Consider the following 14,131-nt stretch of genomic DNA (forward strand, 5'->3'; position numbering starts at 1 on the left):
CACCGACTTTTACTGGAGGTATCCATCCATCCGTCCATTATCCAAACTGCTTATCCTGTTGTCAGGGTCGCGGGGATGCTGCAGCCTATCCCAGCAGTCACTGGGTGGCAGGCAGGGAGACCTGTCCAGGGAGATATATATATATATATATATATATGTGTGTGTGTGTGGGGCGCTCTGAACAACCAGAGAAGGTGCTAGTGCAGCGACCAGGACACATACTCACATCCGGCTTCCCACCTGCAGACACGGCCAATTGTGTCTGCAGGACCGCCCGACCAAGCCGGAGGTAACACGGGGATCAAACTGGTGATCCACCACGCCACCGGGACGCCCCGTTCATTTGCTACTTTAAGTTTTGTTTCATGTGTTTGCCACCTTGGAAGACGGATTGTGCTTGTGATGTGTCCCTATACTTCTGTCTCTCTCTCACTCACCCTCTTTGTCTTAACTCCATCACAAGGTCCGTGCACACACACACACACACACACACACACACACACACACACACACACACACACACACACACACACACACCTCCTCTCTCCAGTATATATAAATACACACACGTGTGTGTGTGTTGTGAGGTAATCCTCCAGTCTAGGTTGTGATGATATCAGTGTATTGTGGTTTCACATCATGCTTTGTGTGTGTGTGTGTGTGTGTGTGTGTGTGTGTGTGTGTGTGTGTGTGTGTGTGTGTCTGTCCAGGCCTTGGAGGACCGTGTCACAGAGATAACACCTTCAGCTCTGTCCTTTGTCGACTCGGAGTCTCCCAGTGAGAAAGTCTATTATAACGTCACCAAGCCACTGCCACGTGGACAAGGTCAGCCTCTCCCCCCCCCCCCCTCTCTTTCTCTCTCTCTCTCTCTCTTTCTCTCTGTCTCTCTCTCTTCAGGCGCTTCAGGACCGGAGGAACCTTTTCTTAGTTCTCAGAACTGTTGCAGGATCTCCCTCCTTTTTATTGTGTCCACACTGCAGGAACTGGGAACCATCCCAGTTCTTAGAACGCTGTTTTGAGAGATGTTTTGTAGCCCCTACTTCAGCAGAGGTACTCTCCCAGCACAAGAGGAACCTTGAGTGACAAGTGTAGGGTTATTGGTCCAGACATAAGTGTAGGGTGATTGATCCAGACATAAGTGTAGGGTGATTGGTCCAGACATAAGTGTAGGGTGATTGGTCCAGACGTAAGTGTAGGGTGATTGGTCCAGACATAAGTGTAGGGTGATTGATCCAGACATAAGTGTAGGGTGATTGGTCCAGACATAAGTGTAGAGTGATTGGTCCAGACATAAGTGTAGAGTGATTGGTCCAGACGTAAGTGTAGGGTGATTGGTCCAGACGTAAGTGTAGGGTGATTGGTCCAGACATAAGTGTAGGGTGATTGGTCCAGACATAAGTGTAGAGTGATTGGTCCAGACGTAAGTGTAGGGTTATTGGTCCAGATGTAAGTGTAGGGTGATTGGTCCAGACGTAAGTGTAGGGTGATTGGTCCAGACATAAGTGTAGGGTGATTGGTCCAGACATAAGTGTAGAGTGATTGGTCCAGACATAAGTGTAGAGTGATTGGTCCAGACGTAAGTGTAGGGTGATTGGTCCAGACGTAAGTGTAGGGTGATTGGTCCAGACATAAGTGTAGGGTGATTGGTCCAGACATAAGTGTAGAGTGATTGGTCCAGACGTAAGTGTAGGGTTATTGGTCCAGATGTAAGTGTAGGGTGATTGGTCCAGACATAAGTGTAGGGTGATTGGTCCAGACATAAGTGTAGGGTGATTGGTCCAGACGTAAGTGTAGTGTAGGGTGATTGATCCAGACATAAGTGTAGGGTGATTGGTCCAGACATAAGTGTCGAGTGATAGGTCCAGACATAAGTGTAGAGTGATTGGTCCAGACATAAGTGTAGGGTGATTTATCCAGACGTAAGTGTAGGGTGATTGATCCAGACATAAGTGTAGGGTGATTGATCCAGACATAAGTGTAGGGTGATTGGTCCAGACATAAGTGTAGGGTGATTGATCCAGACATAAGTGTAGAGTGATTGGTCCAGACATAAGTGTCGAGTGATAGGTCCAGACATAAGTGTAGGGTGATTGGTCCAGACGTAAGTGTAGGGTGATTGGTCCAGACGTAAGTGTAGAGTGATTGGTCCAGACGTAAGTGTAGGGTGATTGGTCCAGACATAAGTGTAGGGTGATTGATCCAGACATAAGTGTAGGGTGATTGATCCAGACATAAGTGTAGGGTGATTGATCCAGACATAAGTGTAGGGTGATTGATCCAGACATAAGTGTAGGGTGATTGGTCCAGACATAAGTGTAGAGTGATTGGTCCAGACGTAAGTGTAGGGTTATTGGTCCAGATGTAAGTGTAGGGTGATTGGTCCAGACATAAGTGTAGGGTGATTGGTCCAGACATAAGTGTAGGGTGATTGGTCCAGACGTAAGTGTAGTGTAGGGTGATTGATCCAGACATAAGTGTAGGGTGATTGGTCCAGACATAAGTGTCGAGTGATAGGTCCAGACATAAGTGTAGAGTGATTGGTCCAGACATAAGTGTAGGGTGATTTATCCAGACGTAAGTGTAGGGTGATTGATCCAGACATAAGTGTAGGGTGATTGATCCAGACATAAGTGTAGGGTGATTGGTCCAGACATAAGTGTAGGGTGATTGATCCAGACATAAGTGTAGAGTGATTGGTCCAGACATAAGTGTCGAGTGATAGGTCCAGACATAAGTGTAGGGTGATTGGTCCAGACGTAAGTGTAGGGTGATTGGTCCAGACGTAAGTGTAGAGTGATTGGTCCAGACGTAAGTGTAGGGTGATTGGTCCAGACGTAAGTGTAGGGTGATTGGTCCAGACGTAAGTGTAGGGTGATTGGTCCAGACGTAAGTGTAGGGTGATTGGTCCAGACATAAGTGTAGGGTGATTGATCCAGACATAAGTGTAGGGTGATTGATCCAGACATAAGTGTAGGGTGATTGATCCAGACATAAGTGTAGGGTGATTGATCCAGACATAAGTGTAGGGTGATTGGTCCAGACATAAGTGTAGAGTGATTGGTCCAGACATAAGTGTAGGGTGATTGGTCCAGACATAAGTGTAGGGTGATTGATCCAGACATAAGTGTAGAGTGATTGGTCCAGACATAAGTGTAGGGTGATTGATCCAGACATAAGTGTAGAGTGATTGGTCCAGACATAAGTGTAGAGTGATTGGTCCAGATATAAGTGTAGGGTGATTGGTCCAGACATAAGTGTAGGGTGATTGATCCAGACATAAGTGTAGGGTGATTGATCCAGACATAAGTGTAGGGTGATTGATCCAGACATAAGTGTAGGGTGATTGATCCAGACGTAAGTGTAGGGTGATTGGTCCAGACGTAAGTGTAGGGTGATTGGTCCAGACGTAAGTGTAGGGTGATTGGTCCAGACGTAAGTGTAGGGTGATTGGTCCAGACATAAGTGTAGGGTGATTGGTCCAGACATAAGTGTAGGGTGATTGATCCAGACATAAGTGTAGGGTGATTGATCCAGACATAAGTGTAGGGTGATTGGTCCAGACATAAGTGTAGGGGGATTGGTCCAGACGTAAGTGTAGGGTGATTGGTCCAGACGTAAGTGTAGGGTGATTGATCCAGACGTAAGTGTAGGGTGATTGGTCCAGACATAAGTGTAGGGTGATTGGTCCAGCTGTAAGTGTAGGGTGATTGGTCCAGACGTAAGTGTAGGGTGATTGGTCCAGACATAAGTGTAGGGTGATTGGTCCAGACATAAGTGTAGGGTGATTGATCCAGACATAAGTGTAGGGTGATTGGTCCAGATGTAAGTGTAGGGTGATTGGTCCAGACGTAAGTGTAGGGTGATTGGTCCAGACATAAGTGTAGGGTGATTGGTCCAGACATAAGTGTAGAGTGATTGGTCCAGACATAAGTGTAGGGTGATTGGTCCAGACATAAGTGTAGGGTGATTGGTCCAGACATAAGTGCAGGGTGATTGATCCAGACATAAGTGTAGAGTGATTGGTCCAGACATAAGTGTAGGGTGATTGGTCCAGACATAAGTGTAGAGTGATTGGTCCATAAGTGTAGGGTGATTGATCCAGACATAAGTGTAGGGTGATTGGTCCAGACGTAAGTGTAGAGTGATTGGTCCAGACATAAGTGTAGGGTGATTGGTCCAGACGTAAGTGTAGAGTGATTGGTCCAGACATAAGTGTAGGGTGATTGGTCCAGACGTAAGTGTAGGGTGATTGGTCCAGATGTAAGTGTAGGGTGATTGGTCCAGATGTAAGTGTAGAGTGATTGGTCCAGACATAAGTGTAGGGTGATTGGTCCAGACGTAAGTGTAGGGTGATTGGTCCAGACATAAGTGTAGAGTGATTGGTCCAGACATAAGTGTAGGGTGATTGGTCCAGACGTAAGTGTAGGGTGATTGGTCCAGACATAAGTGTAGGGTGATTGGTCCAGACATAAGTGTAGGGTGATTGATCCAGACATAAGTGTAGGGTGATTGGTCCAGACGTAAGTGTAGGGTGATTGGTCCAGATGTAAGTGTAGGGTGATTGGTCCAGACATAAGTGTAGGGTGATTGATCCAGACATAGGTGTAGGGTGATTGGTCCAGACATAAGTGTAGGGTGATTGGTCCAGACATAAGTGTAGGGTGATTGGTCGAACACATGAGCCCAGACCTGTCTCTCTTTAACACCTCCCACCCCCACTCAGTGATAAAGATGATAAGGTTAATGATAATAACAAATATATGTAAAAGTCAGTCTGCCGTCTACTTAGACTGTAATGGAAATAAACGGCACTCCCCTCTGTCGGGTTTAATGTGGCGTAGTGAAGCCGAGTCATTCATTCGGAGTTTGAACCCTCTGACCAGCAGGTGCTTCATTTCCAGCCTGCTGTCTAATGGAACGAAAAACGATCCACAATGGCTCGTATTCATCAGCTAATGGCCTGACAAATATCTGATGATACAATTTCTAAGAGAGCCAAGCCAAACGGGGGCCGGGGCAGCTCCAAGTATGACAGTAATGTATTGTTAAAAAAATCCATTTGTCATGCATGTTTCATCAGCTGTCTTTTTTTCCATCCCCATGTATTTATCAAGGCAGGCTGAGACGCTGCGGGGCCTGGCAGAGTCTCGGTTCTGTTGTACGTAAGAGTGTTTTGCTCTGCTACAAAAGAACTCTGGTAAATAGTTGGCGAAGGTGATCATGACTTTTGTGTCACGCCGTATTGTTTTGGGTGTAGTTTGGTGTAGCAGTAAGTCGTCACGTTGGAGAAAGGATAGTTTGCAGAGGAAAGTGGGATGAATGCGGTCGGTGGGATTCTAGGAAGCCTCGGACTGCATGCCAACAAAGGACACTATTAAGAAACGGACACTCGTGCACATACACACATGTACATGCGTATGACCACATGTCACACAAAGCCTGGAAATTCACAGAATAGTTTTACAGTCATGGAAAATACCTGGAAAAGATCAAATTAATCAGATGGCCTGGGAATATCATCGAGGTCATGGAAAATGTAACGTTAAGTCATAAAATTGTGTTTTTACTCATCTCATCTCATCATTGGCACACACACACACACACAAGCAGACATACTTGTTCAAGGCCAGGAAGACAAACAGCGCCGATGTTTGGTTTTATTTTTTTATTTTCTATATGATTTTATACATGATTGTATTTGGACTGACTCGCTGGTCTGCTGACTGGTCAGTTGATTGGTTGTTTCCTGTTTGATACCAGGCGCCATTGAGCACAGGGACCGACCATATAAGGCAGTGCAACATTTCACACAGGCTGATGTCAACGAGGGCAAGATCATCTACCGACCCCCACAAGCCCCCTCCCATCTGCAGGAGCTCTACCAGTACTCCTTCATCGGTAACACACACACACACATTGACATGTGCACAAATAAACACGTGAATTCTCACGAACACATGAACACACGACCACAAGTCAGTTTATTTACGAGCTCTTTAAGGGAAAAGTGGTAACCAAGCCGCTGTGCAATACAAAGAGAACGACGCTTTTCACACAACTTCAACAAAAGTCAGTCGCATAAAAAATAAAACACAACGCAAGCAAAACAAGTCAAACCAACAAGACAAGTCAACACAAACCTTCCACATGCAGTCACCACCAGCGGAGGGTCGTCTGTGTGGGTGACGGGGAGCGTGACAGGAAGTGTGACAGGAAGTGTGAGGCTTATTAAAATCACCTCAGAGGAACAAAGTGCAGAAGACTAGGAGACGTGGATTAGCAGGGGAGCGAGACAGAGCAACACGCAGACTTAAAGAAGGAGAGACTACGCAATGTTTAAATACCAGGGAGGAGGAGCTGCTGATGAAGTGCTCACCCCGGAGCTCACAGCCCCGGGGCACCCCTCAGACCTGCAGTTTCAGCAGCGTCGTTGAAAGCGTCCGGAGGTTTCCGGGAGAAGCTGCCTGTGTTGAGGAATTTATCAGTCACACAGGAACAACTTTAAAACAGCAAGTTTGTCTCCAAAATGCCATACATGTACCTGTGGTACCAGCGTTTGAGCAAATATAAACAGCTATTAATTAATAAATTAGGTAATTGTTAAAACATAAGTAATTAATTAATTATTAATCATTAAAATGTAAATCATGAGTAATTGCTCCTTTATATGCTGTTTTTCATTGGTGTCGGTGGGTCCGCCATTTCTGTCAAGTATTCCAGTGTAACGGTGCCCAGACAGGAAGTGTGTCGAGTCTGCCACTAACGTAAAAGAAGAAGCAGGGCGGCGTCCAGGTAGCGTAGCGGTCTATTCCGTTGCCCGCCAACACGCGGGATCGCTGGTTCGAATCTCCGTGTTACCTCCGGCTTGGTCGGGCGCCCCTACAGACACAATTGGCCGTGTCTGCGGGTGGGAAGCCGGATGTGGGTATGTGTCCTGGTCGCTGCACTAGCGCCTCCTCTGGTCGGGTGGGGGAACTGGGGGGAATAGCGGGATCCTCCCACGCGCTACGCCCCCCTGGTGAAACTCCTCACTGTCAGGTGGAAAGAAGCGGCTGGTGACTCCACATGTATGGGAGGAGGCCTGTGGTAGTCTGGAGCCCTCCCCGGGGGCTGCAGAGGGGGTGGAGCAGCGACCGGGACGGCTCGGAAGAGTGGGGTAATTGGTCGAATAAGATTGGGGAGAAAAAGGGGGAAAATAAAAAACAAAAACAAAAAACAGACTTAGTTATTGTGACCATCAGATGCACCAGAAGTGAGAGAGTTCAGGATGACCGCGGTGAGGTTTGTCTTGGAGCATGCTCGGTAAACCAGACGAGCTGATTCAACCTCCTCTGGCTATAAAGTCTGGTTTCATGAGTTTAACAGTGTTGTGGGGTAAAGAGATGATCCCTGCCTGGCTGACGCGTTTCCACAGGACGTGCTCACTATTTAAAAAGTCATGTGCACGGCCAGATAATTGCTAATCCAGCATCAAAGCCGTCTTTGGTTCAAACGCCGTGTTTAATCTGGATTTGTGGAAGTGGAAGCTTTGCATCTTTAAATCACATCGGCAGACGCGGCCCGTGCCCGCCGAGCCTCCCCTGCCTTCATCCGTTTGCGTCTGATGTGTTTTACTTTTGTTGTTCCTCTGCGGGTCTAACGGCGTTTTATCCCCAACAGGTCTGCCCGAGTCGCTGAGCCTCTATTTCACAGGTACAGCATTCACCCCGCCTCTCTCGCTTGTTTGGCGGAGGAGAGTCATTCCCTCGCCTCTTTTCTCACCTTCGCCACTCCTCCGCTTCACATTCCGCCTCTTCTCTTCACCGATCATCTCTTCCTCTTTTGTCTTCTTATTTTGGCGGCACGACGGCGTAGTGGTTAGCCCGGTCGCCCCACAGCAAGAAGGTCCTGGGTTCGAGCCCCGGGGTGGTCCAACCTTGGGGGTCGTCCCGGGTCGTCCTCTGTGTGGAGTTTGCATGTTCTCCCCGTGTCTGGGTGGGTTTCCTCCGGGGGCTCCGGTTTCCTCCACGGTCCAAAGACATGGAGGTCAGGTGACTCTGCTGTACTAAACTGTCCCTAGGTGTGTGTGTGTGTGTGTGTGGGGGGGGGGGCCCTGTGTGATGGCCTGGTGGTCTGTCCAGGGTGTCTCCCCGCCTGCCACCCAGTGACTGCTGGGATAGGCCCCGGCATCCCCGCCACCCTGAGAGCAGGATAAGCGGCATGGAGAAGGGATGGATTTTCTTATTTTTCCTGTCTTCTCTTCTCTTTCCTCTTTTCCTGTCTTCTCTTTTCATGTCTTCCCCGCATCGCTCCGCTCTCTCCAGCCACCCGGTGCCCTGAATATTCTCTCCAAACAGTCTTTGGTCCATCTCCCTGACAACTCTGTGCTGTTTTGTTGATGTGATGTGACATCGCCGGCCCTCCTAGCCGCCGTGGCTTCCTGTTTGCTTTGTGATGCAGAAATGCGACTGTCAAAGAAGCTCGGCGCCTGTCCGGTGCACGGGGAAGTGTTCAGTAGCCACACGGTGTGCTGCTGGAAATAACAAGCGGTTGGCTGAGACACATTAAGGTCCTAATGTAAAACACATTCTGGTGCGGCCTATAGCAAAACAAACCCACGGTGAGGATAAGAAGACAGGTTTTAATATAAACCAAGACTTCAAGCTAGTGAATGAAAATAAGGCAAACAGAACGGCACCGTGGCGCAGTGGTTAGCGCAGTCGCCTCACAGCAAGAAGGTCCTGGGTTCGAGCCCCGGGGTAGTCCAACCTCGGGGGTCATCCTGGATCGTCCTCTCCGTGGAGTTGGGATGTTCTCCCCGTGTCTGTGTGGGTTTCCTCCGGGGGCTCCGGTTTCCTCCCACAGTCCAAAGACATGTAGGTCAGCTGAATCAGCCGTACTAAATTGTCCCTAGGTATGAATGTGTGTGTGTGTGTTTATGTTTGTCATGGCTTGTAATACAGCCTTTCTTCCTTCCGTTCACCACCTATGAAGGTGTCGTAGGACCACAGGAGAGAGCCTGCAGGGTTCAGTAGGGCTGCGGCTTCAGTATTCCCCGAAATGCAGACCTCAGGACAAAAACATCTATGCAAGCCTTCACACACACACACACACACACACACACACACACACACATGCACATGTACACAAACAAATACACAAAGTGGGTGGTTGGAGCCATTTAAAGAAGGCTCCATACATCCATGCTTCATTTGTCCTGCCACAACGTTGCACACAGTTCATTCTGGTAATTTAAGTCTGCAAAATTGTATTTCTGAAAAAAAATCTGGTTTCTTCCCCAGATCGTTTGCCATTTATCAGTGTGTTGGCAGCATCTTTCACAAATTCCTCCTGCAAACATCTTAATTTAAAAAGCAGATTTTTCTTCAATAAGAACCAAATGAGGTTTGCAAAGTTTCTCCAAGCCCTTCCTTCCTGAGCTGCTGATGGTCTGTCCAAGGCCAGTAAACCTTACTAACCTCTGATTGGTGCGTCGTTTTGTCAATCATTATTTTAAAAACGGTTAGTTGTGGTCATATCCGAACATCAATCTCTTAATGTCTCTCAGCTGACTTCTTACCAGACTTTTTTCATTCCGAGTTCTGCTGAAAAGCCGAGAGCAAAGTATGATATGATTCTTCTCAGTCAGCAAGCATCCAGCGAATCTCCTCTAATGAGTCTGTCTGTTCATTTCTTCTTTGTGTGATATCTATCTCTTCCCCTCACCTCCCCCTTTCCTTTCCTTCCCTTTCATCTGCCTCCTATTCCCAAACTCCTCCAACATGCTTTTTTTTCTGACACACATTCCTCCATTCAGGACACCAACTCCACACTATTAGACGTCTGTCACACAAAGTCTGGAAAGCAGTTAGGACGGTTGGATTTGTCTCGGGCATATGACCTCGTTTGAAGGCGACAGAAGTAAAATGTTGGTGTTGCCAGAATCTAAAGTTGTTTCTTCTAACCAAATGAGTTTTGACACTGGGAATTGGACTTGATGCCTAGATTGGCAGACTGACAGGTTGGCTGACTGATTTTGTCACATTGTCCCAGAACACAAAAGACTCAACACAGTTTGAAGAGAAATGGTCACAATTTCCAGCATTATCTCTATTTACACCATGGTAACAGAGAATACTGGTCTCTGATTGGCTGGAGTGTGTGCGTTAAAACATAACACATTTCACATTTAAGCAAGCTCATTGCTCAGAAAACCTACACTCAACCCAGCCCAGGTTGAAAACTACAGACCAGTCTCACTCCTACCCTTTCTTTCAAAAATACCTGTGCGCATGGTCTTTAACCAAGTATGAATCTCTCTCTGAGAACAGTCTGTATGATCCGAATCAGTGTGGCTTTAACCAGGGTCACTCTACTGAGACTGCACTCCTGTTGGTAATGGAATCAGTGTGTTTGGCTCGAGCTGCTGGTCAGTCCTCAGCTTTATTGCTCCTAGAACTGTCAACTGCCTTTGACGTGGTTAACCACCAATCCTCTCTACACTCACTGAGCTTGGTATCTCAAGATCTGCCCTCTGCTGGTTCATGGCCTACCTCTCGGGGAGATCTTTTAGAGTATCTTACAGGGGAGAAGTTTCCAAACCGCACGGCTTGTCCACAGGGGTGCCTCAAGGGTCAGTGCTCAGTCCCCTTCTCTTCTCAATATACACCACCTCACTTGGTGCAATCATCCGCTCCCATGGTTTCTCATACCATTGCTATGCTGATGATACCCAGCTCTTCCTATCATTCCCGCCAGATGACCGCACAGTCTCGGCATGGATATCGTCATGCCTTGCTGATATCTCTGCATGGATGAGAGAACACCACCTTCAGCTTAACCTATCTAAGACTGAGCTCCTTGTCATCCCAGCTAGTCCATCCTTACAACAACAGATCAATATCCAGCTCGGATCAACCCAACTCATGCCCACAAAGTCTGCCCAAAACCTGGGTGTCATGATTGATGACCAACTAAGATTCTCTGAATCTTGTGATGATAGTATGGACTGGAGATGATGAAATCCCTAAATTCCTTGCAGTTGTACATTGAGAAACGTTGTTCTTAAACTGTTGGACTATTTGCTCACGCAGTTGTTCACAAAGTGGTGACCCTTGCCCCATCCTTGCTTGTGAACGGCTGAGCCTTTCAGGGATGCTCCTTTTATACCCAATCATGACACTCCCCTGTTTCCAGTTAACCTGTTCACCTGTGGAATGTTCCAAACAGGTGTTTTTTGAGCATTCCTCAACTTTCCCAGTCTTTTGTTGCCCCTGTCCCAGCTTCTTTGGGACGTGTTGCAGGCATCAAATTCAAAATGAGTGAATATTTGCAAAAAACAATAAAGTTTATCAGTTTGAACATTAAATATCTTGTGTTTGTAGTGTATTCAATTGAATATAGGTTGAAAAGGATTTGCAAATCATTGCATTGTGTTTTTATTCACGTTTTACACAACATCCCAACTTCATTGGAATTGGGGTTTGTATGTTGTGAGGTTATTATCACCTCTCCCCTGATGTCTGTGTGGTTCCTTGTATCGAGTCAAAAAAGAAAAAAAAACCCTGTTGACAGTATAATTACAGCCCGCCGCTACATGATAATGAACATTTGTTTCTCTACAGAGGAAGAGATGAATTTACAATTTACTTCAGTTGTTTCTCGTGCGGCTCGGTGGCGCCTACCTTGTGGCCATGACACTAACTGCTCTCCCAAACGCTCGCTGGTGGCGCTTGGCTCCTCTGCGCACCTTCCCCGTTTGGTTTTAACGATACTTAATTGGAAAATGATCACACTACCTTTGCCTAACTAGGTTTTATAATTGTGTGTTTGTAATGGTGCGGTGAAAAGGACAGCGGGTGGTTTATTTGTGGAGCGGATAAGCTCCTCAAACCCGTGTGTGAGGCGTTTGATTGCCTCGACGGCGTCTGGGCTGAGTTTGTGGAGGCGGTGTGGTGGGAGACCTGCTGATGGAGTGCGTGTATCTGTGTGTGTTTCTTGGTGTTTTATTATTATTATATTCTCTGTGTTTTATTATTGTAATATTCTTTTTGTTTTGCCTCTCGACTCTTGGAAGCTCATTAGCTTGTTTCTCCCCAGCATGCCCTTTACAACCCCTCTCCTCTGAGGAGCTCATTAGCCTGACAAGTGTGCGTGTGTGTGTGTGTGTGTGTGTGTGTGTGTGTCTGTGATGTTTATATTTGACCTTCAACTTTGATTTATTTGATGATCAAAAAATATACATTAAATGTCATACACTGTGACAACCACATATACATTGAAACTGTCGAGGATAACAGTGAAGTTAAAAGATAACGTGTTTCCTATGGGGGTTTCTCTGTGTGTCTGTACCCGGCATGTGTGTGTGTGTGTGTGTGTGTGTGTGTGTGTGTGTTCGTGTTCCTGCATCTACGTGTGTGTCTTTCACAGTGTCAGATGGTGAGAACACCACACCAGAACTGGACTTTGCCATCTTGCTTCTCTCAAACCACCAGCAACCTCCGGTCTTCCAGGTGCTGGACCCCCTGCTGGAGGTGGGGGTAGGGGGCCGAGCCGCCATAGGTAAGGAGAGAGAGAGAGAACATGTAGCTAAAAGAAAACACTTAAGGGATAATCCACAATGAGGTGGTCTTCTGTCAAAAAAATTCAACTTTTTAAAATCTTTTTTAATCTTTTTTTATCAAACCTTTAAATCGTCATTATCTGTTTACGGTGTCCGGTTTCTATACGTTGTTGTTGTTTTTTTTTTCTCCTCGTGACCAAATAAACAAATCGACTCAAGATGGGAAGTCACATTCAGTTTGCACCAGCTTGGTGCTGCTGTTGACGTTTGTGCTGTCAGTCAGCCTCCTCCCTGCTGCCGCTGCCTCGTGTCATGGCTCTGACGCCGCGGTACTGAGCTGTGGCCATGCTCATAAAGCCTCATCAAACGGAAGTGACTTTAATTTACATTTGTGTGCGTGCTTGTGTGTGCGTAGGCGGTCAGCAGCTGGCGGTGAGTGATGCGGACACGGCTCCTGATGAGTTGGAGTTTGAGGTGGTGGAGGCTCCTCGCCATGGAACACTGCTCAGGACAGACAGAGAGACACACACACTGCTGAACGCCGGTGAGGATGGAACACACACACACACACACACACACACACACACACACACACACACACACACACACACACACACTAGTAAGGGGGAGCACACACACATTCACAAATACACACACATAATTTGCTCCTTTCCCCTACTGTCAGGCGACATCTTCACCTTCAGTGACGTCACCCGGAACATTCTCCACTACCAGCACACCGACCTCTCCGCCCAGGAGGATGCCATCACCTTCTCCGTCAGCGACGGCATTTCCATGGCGACCACCGTGGTGCAGGTGGCGGTAGTTGGCGGTGGGGCTGACGGGCCGAAGCGGGACCCGGGGTCCACGCTGGCCCTGGAGGTGTCGGAGAAAAGCAGCACAGTGATCCGACACTGGAACCTGGCCTTCACTGTGAGCAGCGTTGACCCAAACATATTGTTTTATTTTACATGGCGAAAATGAGCTGGTAGCTAAATAAGAATTCTAAATTGGATTCTGATAAAATGACACTCAGGTCGGCGTGATTGAACTTGTTATTTAATGGTCAGCCACCGTGTCCATTTTGGTTACAAGAACATAAACCAAGACATAACTGTGATGAAACATTAACTGAGGGAAACTTTAGGTTACTTCTATAACCCCGGTTCTCTGAGTAGCATGAGTGAGATGTCTCACTATGGGGTACGCCCCTCATCATTCAATTCTCTGAGTTCTCTGAGTATATCTCGGCAATGTATAAATATATATGAATATAGATCTTAATTTTATCTTAAAATTAATATGATATTAATAATTCATGTATAACCATGTATAGATATATTGATATATATGTATAAAGAATATATTGACATATATCTAGAATATATGTCAATATTAATATATGTATATTAATGATACAATATACATATATAAATATTATAATATATATAAAATAATATTAATTATATTGCCCACTGTTGAAGCTAGCTAATGACATTAATTTACTCCGGCCTGTCCCCAAGCAGCGGAGTATTTCTGCTCTACAAGCGAGCTAACACGTTAGCTTTGCTACTCCAAGCATGCTAACGA

The 14,131-nt window shown here is 46.6% G+C and overlaps 1 protein-coding gene across 1 annotated transcript in view; it reads left to right on the forward strand.

The window, feature by feature from the left end:
- The window catches only part of fras1 (Fraser extracellular matrix complex subunit 1), a 333,688-nt gene that overhangs the window by 235,290 nt on the left and 84,267 nt on the right, over nucleotides 1–14,131 (forward strand). The window contains exons 33-38 of the mRNA XM_056280308.1: nucleotides 711–825; nucleotides 5,761–5,898; nucleotides 7,660–7,692; nucleotides 12,409–12,540; nucleotides 12,957–13,085; nucleotides 13,227–13,474. Of these exons, the coding sequence (XP_056136283.1) occupies nucleotides 711–825; nucleotides 5,761–5,898; nucleotides 7,660–7,692; nucleotides 12,409–12,540; nucleotides 12,957–13,085; nucleotides 13,227–13,474 (795 nt within the window). The remainder of the gene's footprint in view (nucleotides 1–710; nucleotides 826–5,760; nucleotides 5,899–7,659; nucleotides 7,693–12,408; nucleotides 12,541–12,956; nucleotides 13,086–13,226; nucleotides 13,475–14,131) is intronic.

This window comes from Lampris incognitus, chromosome 1 (genome assembly GCF_029633865.1).
Source record: "Lampris incognitus isolate fLamInc1 chromosome 1, fLamInc1.hap2, whole genome shotgun sequence".
NCBI classification, from domain to species: Eukaryota; Metazoa; Chordata; class Actinopteri; order Lampriformes; family Lampridae; genus Lampris; species Lampris incognitus.